The sequence below is a fragment of the Vulpes lagopus genome, chromosome 1, assembly GCF_018345385.1.
Source record: "Vulpes lagopus strain Blue_001 chromosome 1, ASM1834538v1, whole genome shotgun sequence".
NCBI classification, from domain to species: Eukaryota; Metazoa; Chordata; class Mammalia; order Carnivora; family Canidae; genus Vulpes; species Vulpes lagopus.
Window position 1 is genome coordinate 162,671,322 of NC_054824.1, and position 22,228 is coordinate 162,693,549.

Below are 22,228 nucleotides of genomic sequence, written 5' to 3' on the forward strand. Positions count from 1 at the left end.
TATTACCAAAGAGCAAAGATCTACAATCAATAATCCAAGCTTTTAATTTAGGAAATTAGAAGAAGAAGAGCAAATCAAACACAAAGTAAGCAGAAGAAAAGTGATAAAATAAAATCCACCCTAAAATTCATATGGGTTCTTAGTAGACCCTAAATAGCCAAAACAATCTTGAAAAAGAAGAAAAAATATGGAGGACTCAAATTTCCTGATTTCAAAACAAAGCTACAAAACAATGCAATAGTGGCGTAAAGACACAGATCAACCAAGAGAAAAGACTAGAAATAAACCCTCGAAGATACAATCAAATCGTTTTTGAAAAGGGCTCAAGACCTTTCAATGAGGAAAGGACAATGTTTTTAAAAAGTGGTACCAAGAAAAATGGATATCCACATGTAAAAGAATGAAGTCAAAGTCAGAATCTTACTTTATACTATATACAAAAGTTAAAACAGATCAAAGACATGTGAGAGCTCAAACTATAAAACTCTCGGGGGCCTTGAGGGGCTCAGTCAGTTAAGCATCCAATTCTCGATTTCAGCTTGGGTCATGATCTCAGGGTCCGGGATCTAGCCCTGCATCAGACTCTGTTCTCAGCGGAGAGTCTGCTTGTGCCCTCTCCCTCTGCTCTTCCCACTACTTGCACAGTATCTCTCTAAATTAAGTACATAAATCCTTTTTAAAAAATCAAACTATGTAACTAACTCTTGGAAGAAAACAAGGAGTAAAGTCTTCATAACATTGAATTTGTACAGGACACCAAAGACACAGGCAACAAAATAAAGTTAGACAATTTGGACCTCATCAATATGAAAATACTTTGTGCATCAAAGCACACTATCAATAAATCACATATCTGATAAGGGATTAATATCCAGAGACTATCCAGAAAATCCTACAATTCAATAACAGCAGCAAACAAACAAAAAAAACCTTTAAAAAATGGGCATAGGACTTAAATAAACATTTCTCCAAAGAAGATAAATAACCAATAAGCACATGAAAAGACACTCAACATCACTATCATTAGGAAAATTCAAAGAAAAAAAAAAAAGGAAAATTCAAAGAGAAACCACAATAAAATATCACATCATATCATTAAAGTCATTAGTATTAAGAAAGGAAGGAAGGAAGGAGGAACGAAGGAAGATGTGTTGGTGAAGATACAGAGAAACTGAAATAGTTAGGCACTGGTGGAAATGTAAAATGTACAGTCACTATGGAAAAGAGAATGATGGTTCCTCAAAAATTTAAACATGTAACATATGTAACATATGATCCAGCAATTCCATTTCTGAGTCTATTCCCAGAAGAACTAAAACCAGGACATAAAAATGTATCTTATCACTCATGTTCAGAGCAGTATTATTCACAAGAGCTCAAAACATAACCCAAAGGTCTGTCCTTTGATGAATGAATGGATAAACAAAATGTGATACACTGGGATCCCTGGGTGGCGCAGCGGTTTGGCGCCTGCCTTTGGCCCAGGGCGCGATCCTGGAGACCCGGGATCGAATCCCACATCGGGCTCCCGGTGCATGGAGCCTGCTTCTCCCTCTGCCTGTGTCTCTGCCTCTCTCTCTCTTTGACTATCATAAATAAATTTAAAAAAATTTAAAAAAAAAAACAAAAAAAAAAAACAAAATGTGATACACTCATAAAATAGATTATAATTCAGCCTTGTAAAAGAAATTCTGACACATGCTACAACATGGATGAACCTTGTGACTTTATGCTAAGTGAAATAAGCCAGACACAAACAGACAAATACTACACGATTCCATTCATATGAGGTAGATATGAGTTGTAAATTTCATAGAGGCAGAAAGTAGAAAGGTGACTGCAAAGGGTTAGCAAATGGGGAGTTATGTTCAATGGGTACAGCTTCAGTTTGGCAATATGAAAAAAGTTCTATGGACTGATGGTGGTGAAGACTGCACAACAATGTCACTGAACTGTACATTCAAAATGGTTAAATGAATGGTTAATTTTATGCTATGCGTATTCTAATACAATTTAACATGAATAAATAACTTTAAAAATCCCTTCCTACCTAAATTGTTTCAAATGGCTTCTATTTTTCAGAGGAAGACTCTGACCAGTCACCACTCTTGAATAAATATTAATCTTCAGTACAAAAATATGAGTATTCAACTCAATAAAAGCTATCCCACGTATATTATAAAAAAGAACATTTAACATTATTTAGTAAAACTTTGTATTCAAACATACAAATATCAACTATCATGATATTCTAAATAATTTATAAATTCAAGGTTAATTTCCTAAAACAACCAAGAAGAAACGTATTCCAATCTATACATAGTATGGGTAAACAACTTGCTATTTCTTGTTTGGCGTAAAGTCCTGCCATGTTCATTTCTCTTTTACAGACTAGGGCATGCACTACCATTACAAAATAAACTTTTCAACACTAGAGCTATCTCTGCCTATCTAACCACTAGTCTGGAGGTTACATGTAGAGAAGAATGGCAGGGACGCCTGGGTGGCTCAGTGGTTTAGTGTCTGCCTTCGGCTTCAGGGCGTGATCCTGAAGTCCAGGGATCAAGTCCCACATTGGACTCCCTGCATAGAGCCTGCTTCTCCCTCTGCCTCTATCTCTGCTTCTCTGTCTCTCTGTGTCTCTCGTGAATGAATAAATAAAATCTTTAAAAAAAAAAAAAAAAAAGAATGGCAAAAAATTAAAGCCATTAACTATAAGGTAAAAGAAATCTGTTAACAGGGCTTTATAAATCTAATGGGGAGCATAACCAGGCCAAAAAACCATTAAGGATAACTGAAAAAAAAATGAATAGTAATGATGGATACAAAGAGATGTATTGGGGACACCTGGGTGGCTCAGTGGTTGAGCATCTGCCTTTGGCTCAGGTCATGATCCTGGGGTCCTGGGGTCATGGGATCTAGTCCTGCACTGGACTCCCTGCGGGGAACCTGCTTCTCCCTCTGCCTATGTCTCTGCTGTCTCACTGTGTCTCTCATGAATAAAAAATAAAAATTTTTTTAGAAAAAGAGGTATCTGTCTAAATATTTCAGAAAAAAAAGTTTACTTGATGGTATATATAAAGGAATTGGTTATAAAAATATCACCATATGACATGAATCCAGAGAAAATTATTATAATGAAGAGGTAGTATATACATTTTTCTTTCACTCCAAAAGAGATATAGATTGCGGTGCTTAGATTATTTTTAGAATGACAATCACAAAGGATTGCTATGATTTTTAATAAATACCTGCACCACTGCCACTAAAAGGAATTAAGTTGGGAGTAAGGAATTAGAGAAAGTAGAAGAGATTCAAATAGTACCTTTTGCATCATCAGAACCAGATGCCAAGAGTTTAGGATCCATCAAGTTAAAGTCAACACTCCAACACCTTTTCTCATGTTCCTAGACATAGAAGGAAGACAAAATGTAGTATCAGACAGACATAGATCTTATAATAAATTAAGCAAAAAGCTTGATACCAATTTATTGCTCTGGTGGGAGAGAGAAAGAACAGGCTACAAAAACAAATGAGATGCAAAGTAATTTCCAAACTTTTTATATATACATATTTTATTGCTTTTGGAAATGCATTTGACACATTCTTCAAATGCAAAACAAGTCTGAAGAAATGTTTTAGAAAAACATTATCTGCTATTACATAGGTATAAAAAATGCTAGTGACTTTAAATTTGTAATTAAAAGCGTTATTTGCTATACATAGGTATAAAATTGCTAAATAGTGGCCACGTTTGTAATTACAATTAAGTAAAAATGTGAACCTTAAAAAAAAATAATATCCTGTTTACCTGATAGACCTTTGACCTCTGTCCTGTGAATCCATCCCATAGGATGACAGTGCCTTCATAATCACTGCTGGCTAACAGATTCTTATGGTAACTACTCCAACTGATACAGCTGAAAAAAAGAAAGAGAGTTAAGCTTTACTTTATGTAGAAATAAGTAACAATGAATACAAAGAATTTTGATGTGTGCAGAAAGATTAGAACCCTTAAGAAATGGTCAACATGGCTTAATAATCATTAATCTGCCCACAACACAGCTGGGAAGAAATATATCAATTAACTCCTAAGTTTTTCTACTGAACTACCTAATAATGACCCTTACACCACTACTCACTCTGATCACTAACCAAAAGATGCACATAAGCCTAAAGCCACCACTGGCCAAATGTCAGAAATGAAAGCATGTCTATGAGTGTAAACAGAGGCTAATGGGACACAAAGCATGCCATAGCACAATGACAGAGACATATTCAAATTGTGTAAGCCCCTGGATCAAGTTGTGCCAAAACATATAAGCTAATAAACTAATCTGAACTGGGAGCACCTGGGTGGCTCAGTGGTTGAGCATCTCCCTTCACCTCAGGGTATGATCCTGGGGTCCTGGGACTGAGTCCCGCATTGGGTTCCCTGCAGGGCGCTTGCTTCTCCCTCTACGTCTCTGCCTCAGTCTGTATATCTCTCAGGAATAAATAAAATCTTTTTCTAAATAAATAAATAAATAAATAAATAAATAAGCAAGCAAGCAAATCTGAATTGGGTTTCTGTGTTTACATTAAAAAAATCTCATCTACTATAACCTTATGTGATTGATCTTAAGAGTTAGAATTAAGCTTTTACCATTTATGGTTTCAGCTATTAAGTGCTCCAAAACTGAGAATACAACACCTAAAAATGTATGCTTTTGGTGAGACACATATGTGAATCATGTATATAGTAAAGCTTAGGTATATTAAGGAAGAAGCCACTTAGAAAGCAACTAACCTAGATGACTTTTGATTTCAGGTCATAATCTCAGGGTATGAAATTAAGCCTCACGTCGGGCTCTGTGCTGGATGTGGAACCTGCTTGAGATTCTCTCTCCCTCTGTCCTTCCCTGCTCATTCTCCTTAAAAAAAGTATAATCCTATAAAATAAGGATTGCTACTATGCCCTCTGTTTCATAATGGTTAAAAGCAGAGACTCTGCAATCAAACTGTTTGATTTGGCTCTTCCAGAGACTAGCTGTGTGATTTCAATCAAGTTAATTAACCTTTCTGTGCTTCAGCTTCCTCGTGTATAAGATGGGGGCAATAACATTATCTAATAGGTCTACTTAAGATAAAGATAATGTCTGTCACATAGAAATTCAATAAAGTTATGTCTTACTCATGCTGTTTCCTTTCCACTTAGGATAAACTAACTATAACAGATTCTCAGTTGTGAGCACCACTGATGAATGAGCAGCCTCACAAATTATCAGCCTACCATTGTTATGAATTAATTAGGAAACAAAAAGGAAAGCTATAACAAATACATTATATAAATACTGTAATACTTGCTAAATTATTAACATTATTAAAATGACTAGGGATCCCTGAGTGGCGCAGCGGTTTAGCGCCTGCCTTTGGCCCAGGGCGCGATCCTGGAGACCTGGGATCGAATCCCACGTCGGGCTCCCAGAGCATGGAGCCTGCTTCTCCCTCTGCCTATGTCTCTGCCTCTCTCTCTCTCTCTTTCTCTCTCTCTCTCTGTGTGACTATCATAAATAAATTTAAAAAAAAAATTAAAAAAAAATAAAATGACTAGACACATATATGTATGTTATTCATTCAGTTAAAAAAAGATATAAGGACAGTTGGAAAATGTTCACAGATATAAATAAATTATTAAATGATTTCCATATATCATTCCAATTTAAGCGAGTGCCTATGAGAATAGCTTAGGAAACTTGTTTTTAAAAATGTAGATTCTAAAATTCCCCTGAGATTTTGGAATTGGAAGATCTAAAGTAATTTCTAGTTCCTGCACTTTTAACAGTACTCTAGATTTGAAAAGCATTCATTATGAGCTCTAACCCTAACTTTATGAAAGTTAAATATTAGGCCAAATGTTCTTATAAAAACAATTCTTTTTTTTCTTAAAACAATTCTTAAAACTATGAACAATTATAATATTTGAAGATATGACATGCTAGGGGAAAAATTCCTGACTTTCAGACAGTATTCATAGGCTAAAGTATTCCCTTATTCGACACCCCCTGGATGATCATTTACAACACAGAATTTTATTTAAGTGAAGCAAAGAGGACTTTCATTTGTCAAAGAGAAAAACAATGACTACTAACCCCCACAGGGAAAAAGCAACCATAATCTGTAAGATAGATTCTGAAGTATTCTCTGTATACAATTACTGTTTACTATGAATGAGTAAGGAATCTCACAGAAAGGTAAAATAACAAACTCATACTAACTATAGATATTAAATATTTTATACACACCACATTATGTCTAAAAAAATAATCTAAGTACCTGATTTTGGAATTGCAGGTCATTTCATTTTCAGGGTAATGAATATCCACCGCATCCTGAATGACTGTGCCATATTCATAGACTTTAATCTTCTTTGTAACCCCAGCAATTGCAAAATAGTCACAATCTCGGTCAAATTCAATACTATGGAAGAAAATGTGTATTTAGTCAGTAAGACTATTTCCCTATCCCTGTGACATTACAATGACAACATTTCAGGGTTTTTATTTTCTATTTCTAAAGTCAAAATGTCTATAAGAATAAGAGACTGACTTGAAATGCCCCCAAATTGTACTAGACTTTATCTTCAGATAGTCATGATCAAGACACACCACATTACAAGTGGTAGAGAACTGTGCAGGGTTACACAATTCTTCTAGCTACCCCAGTTCCTAGAAACATCACATGTTTTTCAATTCATCTTTAGTAAACCATATTAAAACCTACCCAACTATAAAGATTAACAAGTTGAATCATAAAAGTAGCAAAGAAAGATGAAAAGGTTTGGTATATTAAAAAATATGTTAGAAGAGAATTACCAAATAATCTCTTCATAAATCTATTTCCCTTCTACCATTTTGTGAGGATGAAAGAACTTCCCAGTATGCAATGTTATTTTAATAAATTAGTACACAAACTGAATTACTGAAGCAATCAAAAGATGATGACAAAGGTATGAAATATACACAAAAATGGAATCATTAACTTATCACTATGTTTTCCCAAACTCATTTCTCACCTCCCAAAGATGATCTAACTTATGTAACCCCCAATAGTTTCTTACACCACAAAAAAGGGAAAAACTAAAAATCTCCCCTTTTTTAGAGTTACTTGGGGAATTCATCCTTCTCTTACTGACTTTTTACACAAGTTCCAAAAGAAGATACTTCAAAGCAAAGCACACCTTATTCACCTTTATAGAACTTAACTTGGAGTCTCAACAAAGTTGTTATATAACCAGCAAGAAATGTAAGTAACCTAATGGAAATAAGAGTGAAATGAATCATCACGTATTTCTCAAGATGTTAAGAATCTGTTCTAGAAGCTTAGCTGTAAGGCTAGATAAGAATTCTCACTGATCTATAATTAATTACACAATAGTAACAGCTAACATTCACTGACCACTAAGCATAACCACTGGTATTAACTCATTTAATTCTCATAATAACCCTATGAGACAGGTATTACACCTTTATCTACATTTTACACACAAGAAAACTGAGAATTAGAGGTGAAGCAATTTGCCTAAAGTTAGTAAGCCTTTAAGTGGCTAGGATGATATGGTAGTACTCTGCATATATCAAGCATTCACTCAATGTGTATAAATACCTACACATAGCGTACTTTTCTTTCTGGGTTACTTGTGATATCCTTTTACAGAACAGTTAATGATTAGTTAATAATTTAGTTAAAAGCTTACCAAGCTAATGATGATGATTAATAAAAGGTACATAATATGAATATTTTGTATAAAAACACATTGAGATGTGCACTTTTCTTATAGCTTTAAATCCTTTTTTAATGTTATAACAATTTCATTAAATGTTATGGGCTATAGCACAAATCACCAAATATTCCCTCCAATAAAATAGGACTACATGGCAAAGCGATGAATTTATCTTTACAACAACCATAACTGAACTGCTGGCTCAGCTGTTATCTGCCCTATGGATTCTAATGTAGCACAATTATATTGATGGCAACTACTTATCTATCCTGATTCAATTTACACCCATAGTGTAATGCCACAGAAGGAGAAATATTACTGTGTCTGGCAAAGAAGAGTTCTCAGAACTGAAATCCTATCCTTAACTGAGAAAGTTTGGGTATGGCTGAAACTTCCATCTAGATACTTTTACTCCACATGCAAACATATATGGCTAATAAATCAGCATTATAGTGTTGTGCAAGTAAAAGTTAATAGGTCATTTTCAAACTATCATATTTTAAGAAAAAAGTTTAAACACTAGCTTATTAAAATAACAGCTTAAGACAATGCAGGGAGAAAATTACCATATAAATAAAAATGCTAATTGTCAAAAGAATTGATTTGAGGATATAAATAAGTAAGTCAATAAGTTTACTATTTCTTCTGTTGCTACCCTGTTATTCAAGACAGCTCTCTTTTTTCAACAAAGGTTATTACTCAGCTGCATTAGCTAGCTCATTCTTAACTCTTATACTAAAAATTAACTTTTTAGGGGTGTCTGGGTACACAGTTGGCTAAATAAAGCATCTGATTCTTGGTTGTGACCTCAGGGTCTTGAGATCAAGCCCTGCCTTGGGCTCTGTGCTCAGTGGGGGTATGCCTGAGATTCTCTCTCTCCTCCTTCTCCCTCTGCCCCTCCAACTCATGCTCTCTTGCTTTAAATAAATCTGTTTTGAAAATTAACTTTTTGTTTTGACTTGTTATTATAGTCTTATGTTCTGTTTTGCTCTTAAATATTGCAGTATCAAGGATCTGTACGGTATCCTTTTCTAATAATCTGGGATATTTACGTTTTGTATAATTTTAAAACAATAAAATTCTAATTAAAATACTGACCGGAAAGTATAAAGAATAATATTTCCAGTAAATTCTGGTAAAAAGAGAGACAAAGAGTTGTCTTTTAAAAAAATCTAAGTACGTCCACACATCACTAAGACTCAGGATTTCAGTATTTCCAAACACGGAATCATTCGTTCCCAATTTTTGACACATTTAATCATATTTGATCATAAACATAAACAAAATTAGATTCTAAAAACATATCACCAAAATAATAATAATAATAAATTTAAAAATAAAAATAAAAATAAAAATAAAAATATATCATGGAATAACTCAAATGAACAGTATAGTTTTTAGGTACAGACAGCCTTTCAGAGCTACTCCAAAATGGAATGGCATGGCCTCTTATTTTACAACACAATATTTCAGTTGCTTTAATTACAAAATCTGATTAACACAAACAAAAATAATAATTTAACAGTGACTAGTTAAGCTGAAACAAAAGCAAAACAAAAAATATAAACAAATTGAAACATATCTGCTTGTGCAATTAAATTCAAAAAATTTGTAGTAAGTTTTACTTGTTATACCAAATTCCTTTCTGCTATCTACTATCACTAGCAATTCTTAAAGGAAGTAGTTTATGAAAGCTTATTGCAATGATAAACTCAGTTCACAGAAATTTTTAAAATTTCAAAATACAGATTTGCTTTGAAAAATAATATTAGTGGGGACTTATTTTAAACATAGAAATAAACTGCATTTTTCTTTCAGGCTAGTAATGTTTCAACTGTTTTGAAAAAGTGATTTATTTAAACAGTTATAAAAGGCTAATTCAGCTGTAGGAAACTGGCTACTGTCTTTTTGTAAAGGGCCATCAGTCAAGTGATTAAGCATCAAGGCAACAGACCACACAGGACAGCTGATTAACTCATCCCTCTAGCACAATGTGGCATGAAACAATGCAAAGATGGCAATATCCCAACAGAATCCGTGCTCCCACTGTCACACTGGTTTTGCAATAACAAAACAAGTATTAACAAAGTGGATTAATATCCCTTAACACTAGAATCCTGCTTATCTAAAGGAAATGTAAGGAAACACAGTTGTTAGAGGTCTAATTTATCACCAAGAAAGGATGACTCAAGAGACACAGGCTGCTATGATTTCCAGGAAACAAAGAAATTGGTCATTTTAATAAAAAGAAATAGGCAGATCTTTAAAGAATACAAACGTAGGTAAAGTAAATAAGAATTGATGTTATTCAACTGACTTTCTCCAAAATCAATCAATAATAGCTAAACCTTCCATAACATACAAAACTATGTATAAATCTCTGTATTAAGTACTCACATAAAACTATATTTAATCTTCAAATCTCTACTGTATAAATAAGGAAATTAAGTTTTTTTAAAGGAAATTAAGTTATATTGATGTTAAATAATTTGCCCAAACTTCACTAAATAATTCAAATTCAAGCAACCTGGCTCCAGAGTCTATGTTCTCAATCACTACGCAAAACTCCCATTATGGGGAGCCTGGGTGTCTCAGTCAGTTAAGCATTTGACTCTTGATTTCAGGTCAGGTCATGATCTCTGGATCTTGGGATCTAGCCCCAAGTCAGGCTCTGTGCTCAGTGGGGAGTCTACTTGAGGGTTTTATCTCCCTCTTCCCCTCAAATAAATAAATAAATCTTAAAAATAACCACTCCCACTTTAATGAGAACAAAAGGACTATACAAAGGCAAAATAAGCAATAATAAAAACAGAATAATTATACATACATTATAGATAGATAGTCATAATAATTCATTCTGTGCAACAAGTTAAACATAGGCAGATAAAAAGAGTAAGGTAACCCCACAGTGTTTATAATTACTGGGAAAGATTATAATACATTATAAGCAGATGCCAAATGATAGGGATGGAAGACACTACAAAAATTCAAGAATCAGTAATTACTGAAGCCTACTGGAAGAAAGTGGATGATGCATGAATATGCTCAGACATCGAATATCCAGCATGCCTGTTATCTGCCAAATGCTGACCTGATGTAAAACAGGATGTTAAAAAAAAAAAAAAACAGAACATGACATTTGAGAAATTCACAGAAATATGAATTAGGCATGCATTCATTAACAATGACCAGGGCTATTGCAACAGCTTCTTTACCAAATCTGTTACTCCTGATTTTCCTCTTTTCTAATTCACGAAGGGCTGATAAAAAGGTAAATTTTCAAAAACACAGCTCTGTTCACATAATTCTGCTCATTTACCAGGATGTAAAATCCATACTCACAACTATACTGAAGATCCACCACAACCTGGCCTGAATCTTTTCTTAAAACTTTTTCTAAAAAAAATATGGATATAGGCAATGGTTCAAAAAGTACACAGAGAAAAAGCACATCTTCCTCCCAATCTTGCCAATGAAGGACCCAACTGCCCTCCCTGGAGGCAACCAATAATTTCAGCTTATATATCTAACTATCATTACCCTGTGCAAAAACAAGCATCTATGTATGCATATTCTTTTATTTAATACATGGGATGAAATCATACATATTGATTTATATCTTGTCCCCCAAGGTATCCTGACAATCATTTCATGTTAGTACATATTAAGGCTACCTCATTTTTTCCCACTGGTTGTACAGAATTCAAACATATGGATGTATCATAAATTAATCAGTTTACTACTGAGGAACATTTACTTTCTAGTCTTTCACTGTTAAATGATGCACTAAAATATCCTTCTACATGTGTTCTTCTTTCACATATATAAAAGTATCATTAAGTAAACCTAGCGCTAGGTCAACAATCACACACATTTTAATAATTTAATTTTAAATTGAATATCACTATATTCAAGGGAGGCCTAACACTGCCTATCTTCATGGCAAATTTCCCTTGTACACATTCTCTTCTATTTGGGTAAAGGTACACAATTTCTTCATTCTTCTCAGATTTCCCACATCTCCTTCATTATATCACTCTCAGCAAATTATTCTGCACTCCAGTTTAGCAAAAATATAAGAAGAAGAAAATTTCAAAAAGCTCACACCACCACACCATCCATTGTCCAGAATGTATATTCTGATATAGTCTGCTACTTCCCTTGTCACTGAGGAAGAATCAAAGCTCCTCTACCTGACCAATGCATCTACTTGTAAACTACACCTCATTTTTTAGAGGCCTAATTCAGGACTGCTTCATTTATCTTTCTCTCTCCTCTATCATTAATTTTTCCATTCTCCTAGATCTTTCCTGTAAGCCTTTTAATATGTTTTCTTCAAGAAAAATATATAACAAAGTTATCTCTTAAAATCCTTATTTCATTTTAGCTACCACCCTATTTCTTTCCTCTCTGATAGAACTTGCAAAAAAAAAAAAGTTGTAAATACTCACTGACTCAAATTCTTCTACTCCCATTCTCTTTAACCCAATGGAACCAAGATTTCATCTTCAACATTGGAAATGCTCTAAGGTCAACAGTGACCATAAAGTTGCAAAATCTAATATAGTCAACTCTGAATTCTTATCTTACTTTAGTATCAGCAATAGCTGATTCAGAGGACAGCTCCCTCCTCAACAGATAGGATTCTTCTCATACCCCATTAGCAGCTCCATCACAGTATATAGACTGTTCATTCCTTTTCCTGCCTCCACCACTACATTCAAGTACTCTCAAGTACAAGTATCCTCATGCTTCATCTTTTTATCTATGTGCACTTCTTCGGGAATCTCATTTAGTCTCATGACTTTAAACCTGTACACTGATGATGATCAAATGTTTATCTCAATGCCAGACCTCTCTCTACACTATTAGTTCATATATACTTGACAGCTCCAACTTTAATCTAACAGGTAACCTAATCTGTTCTAAACTGGGTTTCTGTATTCCCCACCAAGCATCTTCTTCATTTTAAAAACTAACCTCAACCCCTTTTGTCAATTAATTAATAATTAATTAAAGGAGATGGGGTTAGTTATTAATGAATTAAGAGCAACTCTTTCTGTTCAACCTTCAAAATATAGGAGAATCTGGGGCAGCCCGGGTGGATCAGTGGCTTAAGCGCCGCCTTCAACCCAGGGCCTGATCCTGGAGTCCCGGGATCGAGTCCCACATCGGGCTCCCTGCATGGAGCCTGCTTCTCCCTCTGCCTATGTCTTTGCCTCTCTGTGTCTCTCATGAAAAAATAAATAAAATCTTAAAAAAAAAAAAAAAAAGTAAGAGAATCTAAGCATTTCTCAGTAGTCCCTGCCACCATTCTCATCCAAGCTACCATGATCTCATGTCTATATTATAATAGGCTCCATTCTGATACCCTGCTTTCACATTTGACCCTTATAGTCCATTTTTAAATAAGTCAAATCATCATTATTTTGGTTCAAAATCTTTTAATGGCTTTTAAAAAGGCAAAGTGATTACAAAATGTATGGGATTTGCCCCCCGCCCCCCATCCCATGCCCACACTTTCTCCCCCTTCCTTCAGTTCCACTGGCCTGAAGGCAAACCTAGGAAATTAGAAACCTATTCCTACTTCAGAGGGCCAATGCATCTAATAGTCCCCGAACCTGCAATTGCTCTTCGCCTAAACATGTATGACATATTCCCTCACTTCCTTCAGGTATTGACTCAAATGATAGCTTCTCACTAAAGTTATTTGTCTAATCTGTTTCGAACTGTACCTCTCCACTCTCTAACTGCTGCCTCCCTGTATTATCTTCCTCTGCTTTACTTTTTTTTCTTAAAGATTTTATTTATGTATTCATGAGAGACACAAACACGGGGGGGGGGGGGGGGGCAGACACAGGCAGAGGGAGAAGCAGGCTGCGTGCAAGGAGCCCGACGTGGGACTAGATCCTCGGTCTCCAGGATCAGGCCCTGGACTGAAGGTGGCGCTAAACTGGGGGTGTGACTGCCCTGCTTTACATTTTCTAGAAGATTTTAAAAATGTCTATCCTGTAATTTCTTCTACTAATTATCAACTTCCATTTTTTTCCAGATAATCATTCCATCTGGAATATATTTTATTTTAAGATTTTTATTTATTCATTCATGAGACACACAGATGAGAGAAAGAGAGGCAGAGGCACAGGCAGAGGGAGAAGCAGGCTCCATGCAGGGAGCCCGAAGTGGGACTTGATCCCAGGTCTCCAGAAGACACCCTGGGCTGAAGGCAGGGGCCAAACCGCTGAGCCACCAGGGCTGCCCTGGAATATATTTTAAAGTATTACAGAGAAGATATAAATTTCTATTTTTCCAGGTCATTATCTAGTTGCCCCATTTATTGAATAATTTTTTCTCACTTATTAAAAATGCAGTTTATAGAATATAAGCTTCTTATAAGATTTTGAAATGATTGTAGATATTATCCATTCTTTACTTCTACCAAAGTTTTAATTACTGAATAATCATAACATGCTATGACATCTTTTAGGAATGAGTGGTCTTTCATTAATCTTTTTCTTCAGAATTTGCCTACATATTTTGCAACTTTAGTTTAGCACCATCTTATTTCTGAAAACAAAATGTATCATGCTGGTATTCTCCTTCAATCATGTCAAATTTATACTTTAATTAAGGAAAAGTGAATTCTTGTGATGCTTAGTCTTTCCCTCTAGGCTTACGTTAGGTCTTTATTCAAATTTTGTCTCTTTAGTATTTTAAAATTCTTTTAGGTCATCTTTCTAGTTAGGTTTTTTTTCTGTTTTACAACTTTATTTTTCCCATTTTAATTATTCTGAGTTGTTGGTCTCTTACATCTTCTAGAAAATAATCTCTTTCATCCAAGATTCAAAGTTTATTTGCAATAAATATAAGCAAAGTACTTTAATTTTTTTCTACCAGGGTACCTATAATTATTTCTTCAATTTCATTTTTTATTCCATGAACTTGAAGTTTCTCCTAGTTGTACTTGAATGGGTGAACTAACAATTTGCATCTTTTGTTTTAAGAAGCTCACAAATTAAAAAAAAAAAAAAAGGCTCACAAATTGAGTAATTCTGTTTTTAATAATTCATTCTTTTTCACATTTATACCTTATTAATTTTCTTCTATTTTACTTAGGTTTATTATATTCTTTTCCAAACTTACTAGGTTGGGTGCTTAAGTTATTTTCATACCTTTCTCATCATGTAACTATTTAAAACAAAGAATTTTATTTTGAGCACCTTTAGCTGTGCCTTATACCTTCTGATATATAACTTTCACCAAAGGGGCTTCATTTCCACTTTGATCCTAGAGTTGACAAAACAGCTTTAAAATATCCATGTTTTAACAGGTTTTTCCTGTTTTCTAATTTTGTCATAAATGTCTGCTCTTACTGTATTGTGATCAGATGCTTTTTTAATCTTCTATACTTTGAGAGGTTACATATGATTTAGATTCTGTACATTTTCTGATATTCAATGGACACTTTCAAAGAGGTCATATTCTTTATACATGTTTCTCTATGTGTTCTAAGCTACTAGTTCTATTATTTAGGACTGCTATAATCAATATTATTTTTGGTTCACATAATCTACCACGGACATAGCTAACCTTGTTTAAAGAGATCTCATACAACTAATGTATTTATTTTGTCTCAGAGTTAGCAGAGGGATTTTCCAATCTATAAAGATAATTATAACTACTTAAACTTCATCATGGACTGAGTCCTGATCATTAGGAGGTTTGTGTGTTTCAGAGAGATGGAGACAAAGATACAGACTGAGGTCCAATGATTTCTAGCCTGAATTAAACCTTATTTTCAACATTCACAAATCCAAGACTTAGGAACTTCATATTGTGATCTAATGTGAAGATATTTCCCTTTTGATGGGAAGTTTATTCTATTTACATCTATCAATTGCATATGGTGGCTTTTATAGTTATTTTATTTTGTGATACATACTGTTTTAAATATTTTTAATTAAATTTTTTGACCACCTGATTTCTTCCTGCTTTCTGTGTGTTATTCTCATAAATGGGAATTGTATTTCTCTCCAGTGTCCACTTTTATGACTTTATAAACTACTATAGAAAGAAAAAAAGAATCTATCAAGTCTCTACTCTGAGCAATGGACAAGTTATTTTTGCCCTCTCTCTTCCAGTCCTATCAATTATAAGGATTGTCTTAGAATTTATTTTATACTTTTCAAAGATATTTATACCTCTCATCCTTTTGAAAGTGAAAAACCTACAAATAATTATCTAAGTACAGAAATGAATTCTATGGGGGATCCCTGGGTGGCGCAGCGGTTTGGCGCCTGCCTTTGGCCCAGGGCGCGATCCTGGAGACCCGGGATCAAGTCCTGCGTCGGGCTCCCGGTGCATGGAGCCTGTTTCTCCCTCTGCCTGTGTCTCTGCCTCTCTCTCTCTCACTCTATCATAAATAAATTTTTAAAAATTTTTTAAAAAAAAGAAAAAGAAAAGAAATGAATTCCATGGGATGCCTGGGTGGCTCAGTCGTTAAGTGTCTGCCTTTGGCTCAGGTCATCATGATGCCAGAAGAGTCTTGAGATCAAGCCCTGAGTCAGGCTCCCTGGTCAATGGGGAGTCTGCTTCTCCCTCTCCTCCCTCTGCTCCTCCTCCAGATTGTGCTCAGATACACTCTCTCTCGAATAAATAAAATCTGTAAAAATAAAATAATAATAAAAAGAAATGAACTCCATTATACATTAAAGACAAACGGGTGGCTGAGCGGATTAGCGCCGCCTTCGGCCCAGGGCGTGGTCCTGGAGACCCGGGACCCACCTCGGGCTCCCCACATGGAGTCTGTTTCTCCCTCTGCCTGTGTCTCTGCCTCTTTCTCTCTCTCTCTCCTCTTCGTGTTTCTCGTGAATAAATAAAATCATTAAAAAATTTAAAAATTAGGGATCCCTGGGTGGCGCAGTGGTTTGGCGCCTGCCTTTGGCCCAGGGCGCGATCCTGGAGACCTGGGATCGAATCCCACATCGGGCTCCTGGTGCATGGAGCCTGCTTCTCCCTCTGCCTCTCTGTGTGTGTGTGTGTGACTATCGTAAATAAAAATTTTTTTTAAAAATTAAAAAATTAAAAAATAAAGACAAACTAGTCTAATATTTCTAATATCCACCAAATGTTCAAAAATTATTCATCATAAGTAGGTTCAAGCATCTAACTATTCATTATGTTGTCTAATGAAATCAATCTAAGAATGTCCATATTAAGATGTATATATTATTTTAAATTATTTTTCTTCTATTTCTCCTTTATTTTAGAGTTAGGGCATTATAATTTCTTATGTGTATAGGAAAATTATAATATCTATTAACTTTATTTCAGGAGTGTCAATGTATCAATAAACTTCATGGATATTGAAATCTGAATTTCATATAATTTATGCATCACAAAATTGTTTTACTTTCTATACTTCAAAAACAAAAAAACTATTCATAGCTTGTAGGCTATACAAAATTAAGCAATGGCTCAGAACTGACAGGCAGGTCCTTTAGGTAGGCTCCACGCCAAGTGCAGAGTCCAATGTAGAGCTTAAACTAACAACCCTGAGATCAAGACCTGACCTGAGATCAGAGGTGGATGCTTAACCGACTGAGCCATCCAGGTGCCCCATCACAGGTCTTAGTTTACTGACCCCTGTCTTTAAAAAGATTTTATTTTTCCAACTCCACTGGCTATCACTAAATAACGAGAACAAATACACTATCTGACAAACTATATTCTGGAACACTTTTGTAAATGTCAAATTAAAAATGCACCTTGAAGACCGTTAGTATCAGCATACTGATTGTCACATTTTTCTCACTTAAATATATAGCAAGTTATAACTTAAACTTACTTATATTAATTTACTTGTACTCTTTGTTCTAAAACAGCTATTCTATGCACAATATAACTATATCCTATGATAGTTTTTATTAGAGAACTCTGACAAACTGAAAGTAACTTCTGAAGTAAAAGACTAATAAAGAGATTGAATAAAAACATCTACTACAGAAAAAAACAAGAGTTGAAGAACAGGGGCACCTGGGTAGTTCAGTGGTTGAGCGTCCACCTTTGGCTCAGATCCTGATCCAGGGTCTTGGGGTCAAGTCCTGCATTGGGTTCCCCATTGGGAGCCTGTTTCTCCCTCTCCCTATGTCTCTGCCATTCTCTGTGTGTCTCTCATGAATAAATAAATAAAATCTTAAAAAAAAAAAAGAGTTGAAAAACAAAATATATTTTATTCACAACACTAGGATGACTTTTTTGTCCTCTCCAGAATGATTTTCTATTTAGTAAAAGTGAGGAAATCCACATGCAAGTAGAAGTTCTAATTCTTTACTTTTAGGGTTTTTTTTTTTTTAAGATTTTACTTATTTCACAAAAAGAGAAAGCACAAGCTGGGGGAGCAGCGGAGGGAGAGAGAGAAGCAGGCTCCCCACAGAGAGGGAATCCAATGCAGGGCTCTGTTCCAGGACTCTAGGATCATGATCTGAGCCTGAGGCAGACACTCAACCAAATAAACCACCCAAGCACCCCATGCTTTTGAAATTAAAGAAGAAAATACATCTAAGTTTTCAGTTCAGTATCATCTAGTAGTATTTACAAAACACCCAATAAGATTACAATGTTAATTAATGTCACTGCTGCCATGCTTCATCAGAAAACAACAGAACTGTGATATAAAGAAACCATTCCATGCTGCAGAGGACTAATCTGGAATGAAAATGTATAGTCTAAAAGAAATTTCATCATGGGATCCCTGGGTGGCGCAGCAGTTTGGCGCCTGCCTTTGGCCCAGGGCACGATCCTGGAGACCCGGGATCGAATCACACATCCGGCTCCCAGTGCATGGAGCCTGCTTCTCCCTCTGCCTGTGTCTCAGCCTCTCTCTCTCTCTCTCTCTGTGTGACTATCATAAAATAAAAATAAAAAACAAATTAAAAAAAAAATTGTTTAAAGAAATCTCATCATGAATATATCTAAGTGTGTCCCCAAAATATCAGATAGATTTAACAAATCAAAAATCTATCTCATATTTTCCACAGGAACAAGTAGACAAAACCAGTGAAGAAAAATATGTGAGAAAATGTGATTTTTACTAAAAAATCCATTCAAAACATCATAGTAGAAAATAAACAAAGAGTTCTTATTCTAAAATTTTTAATGGAAATGCAAAGAACTTAGATTTGCCAACACAACTTTAAAAAAGAATAGTAAGGTTGGAGGACTTCTACTACCTAATTTCAAGGCTTAATATAAATATACAATAATAGGGACACCTGGGTGGCTCAGTGGTTGAGCAGATGCCTTCAGCTCGGGGTGTGATCCCAGAGTCCTGGGATCAAGTCCTACATCAGGCTCCCCATAGGGAGCCTGCTTCTCCCTCTGCCTATCTCTCTGCTGCTGCTCGCTTGCTCTCTCTCTCATGAATAAATAAATAAAATCTAAAAAAAAAAAAAAAAAAAAAAAAGAGTACAATAATGAGAGGGTGGTACTGGCCTAATAACAGTAATGCAAATCACTGCAACAGAAAAGAGAACTCAGAAGAAAATTCATAGTAATTCTACTACTGGGTATTTACCCAAAGCAAACAAAAACACTAATTTGAAAAGATACACACATTATTTATAATAACCAAGATATGGAAGCAACTTAATTAACTGTCTATCAATTGACGATTAAAATGATGCTATGTGTACATGCCCCCTCCCCCACAAATGGGGTATTTCCCAACCATAAAAAAGGGTAAGATCTTGCCATTTGAATCAACATGGATAGTCCTATACGGAATTACGTTATATTAAGTAAATTTAACAGAGAAAAATACCATATGATTTAACTTCTATGTAAAATCTAGAAAATAAAACAAATGAATAAAGAAACAAAAAGCTAAAACAGATTCAAAAACGCATTCTTGCTAGAGGGGAGGAGGTGGGGGGATGGGCAAAATGGAAGACGGGGAGACACAGGCCTCCAGTTCTGGAATAGGAAAAATGGCACGGCATAGGGAATATAATCAATAGTATTACAATAGTGCTCTGTGGAGATGAATGGTACCTATACTTGTGATGAGCATGGCATAGTGTATAGACTTGTTGAATCATTCTGTTATATACCTGAAACTAACTTGTATGTCAACTACAATTTAAAAAAAGATTCATACATATATGCTCATTTTAAACAAAAGTAAATGCCTCAGCCTTTACTTCATAATCTAAACAGAAGTTAACTTGAAATAGATTATAGACTTAAATGTATAAGCTAAAACCATTAAACCTATAGAAGAAAACAGAGAAGAAAAATTTTCACCATTTAGAGCAGGCAAACATTTCTATATGAAAGAGCTTACTTAAATCATTAAAAAAATTGATGAGTTAGAATTAAAATTAAATACTTATGTCATTTGAAAGACACTATTAATAAAAAGGGCAAACCACAGACTGGGAGAAAATACTATCAATACATAAATCTGACAAAGAACTTGTACCCAGAATACATAAAAATTCTCATTATTCAGTAATAGTAAAACCTGATTTTTTAATAATGGGCAAAAGATTTGAATAGATGCTTCACAGAAAATACACAAATGGCCAACATCCACATTAAACAACATTAAACACTGTGATGCCTGGGTGTCACAGTGGTTGAGCATCTGCCTTTGGCTCATGTCATGATCCTGGGGTCCTGGGATCGAGTGCTGCATCAGGCTCACTGCAGGGAGCCTGCTTCAACCTCTGCCTATGTATCTGCTTCTCTGTGTCTCTCATGAATAAATAAATAAAAGCTTTGTGAAAAATAAATAAGATTTTTTTTTAAAAAACCATTAGTTATGAGGAAATGCAAAGTAAAACAGAAAGAAAATATTACTACAAACCAGTAATGTAAAGACTAACAATATCAGTTATTCAGGATTTGGGACAATTGTAACTCCCTTACATTGCTGGAATGTTAAAATAACCTAATCACTTTAAAAACAGTTTAGCAGTTTCTTGAAGTGTCAAGCACAAACTAATCATAGAACCCAGCAATTTCAATCCCAGGTATTTACCCAAGAGAAATAAATATGAATATGAATATCCAAATTGACTTCTGTGTGAGTATTCATGATAGCTTTCTTCACAATAATCAAAAACTGGAAACAATTCAAACGTCCATCAACTCAAGAATGGGTAAGTAAATTGTAGAATATAATTGTGTAACTGATAGTTAACTATATCTACTCATGGATAAATTTCAAAAACACGCTGAGCTAAAGAAGCTAGATATAAAAGAATACTTAATATATGGCTCTATTTTTAAAAGATTCCAAAATGACTAAACTATTCTAAGGATAATGGCAAACAGATTAGGGGCCTGGACAGAAGTTTGGAGGAAGAGATGGAATTAACTGAAAAGTGGCAGGATTTAAAATTTTTGAAAATGTTCTATATTTCTATTGTGGGTTTATACAATTGCAAAACTTAAAACTTTATACTTTTATTGTACATATACGCTATATAATTTGTGATTCTACATTTGAACTTAAATTTGTAAATAATATAACCTCAAATTAACCTCTCTCAATCACAGATCAAAAAACAGTTTTGTAACTTTAATGCTATCAGCAGAACTACCTACTAACGTGGGTAAGGGAAAAGGGAAAAGAGAAAGAACAGAAACACGATTTTAAATATCATTCGTGGTAGAAAAGCATCTCTTTTGGGATGTCTGCACAGCTCCGTGGTTGAGCTCTGCTTTTGGCTCAGGGCCTAATCCTGAAGTTCAGGGATGGAGTTCCACATCGGGCTCCCTGAGGGGAGCGGAGCCCGCTTCTCTCTCTACCTGTGTCTCTGTCTCTCTTTCTCTGTGTCTCTTCTGAATAAATGAATAAAATCTTTAAAAAAAAAAAAAAAGGAAAGAAAAGCATCTTTATTTCAAGATTAATATGACATAGCTAAATCCCCTAATCATACTATAAGTTTTTGTCATATTTCAAGGCATTTTTCAGCTCTACACAATAAATAATTTAAAAAAAAACACAAATAAGAAACTTTCTGCTGAATGAACCAGAATTTGTTATTAGGTAAGGACTACAAATCTGTAGCTATCATTTAACCAGTGATGAAGTGCTTACCATAAGACAGGCTGGTGAAATGTTATTTGTATTAAGAAGTGGCTAAGCATATAAAATAGTTAGCCAATCATCACAAGAGGCTCAGAAAATGTGACACAAGCCATTTTCTTGACTAAGATACACTGATATCCAGAAACATGACAGAACATTAATCAAGTGTAGCAGTACATCCTTAGAGCCTAAACAAATCTACTAGGTCAAGAGTCAACAAATCTGTTCTGTAACAGTGCCATAGGAACCATGCAGTTCTCTCAAAACTACTCAACTCTGCTGTTGTAATATAAAATCAGCCACAAACAATACGTTGAGGAATAAGCAGGACTGTTTTCCAATAAAAATTTATGGACACAAAAATTTGA

At 34.7% G+C, this 22,228-nt stretch overlaps 1 protein-coding gene across 5 annotated transcripts in view; it reads right to left on the reverse strand.

Moving 5' to 3' along the window:
• COP1 (COP1 E3 ubiquitin ligase) overlaps positions 1-22,228 on the reverse strand; it is a 245,207-nt gene that overhangs the window by 104,045 nt on the left and 118,934 nt on the right. For all 5 annotated transcript variants that reach the window (XM_041753668.1, XM_041753662.1, XM_041753655.1 and 2 more), the window contains 3 exons: positions 6,316-6,459; positions 3,812-3,920; positions 3,326-3,407 (listed from right to left, as the gene is read on the reverse strand). In XM_041753668.1, the coding sequence (XP_041609602.1) occupies positions 3,326-3,407; positions 3,812-3,920; positions 6,316-6,459 (335 nt within the window). The remainder of the gene's footprint in view (positions 1-3,325; positions 3,408-3,811; positions 3,921-6,315; positions 6,460-22,228) is intronic.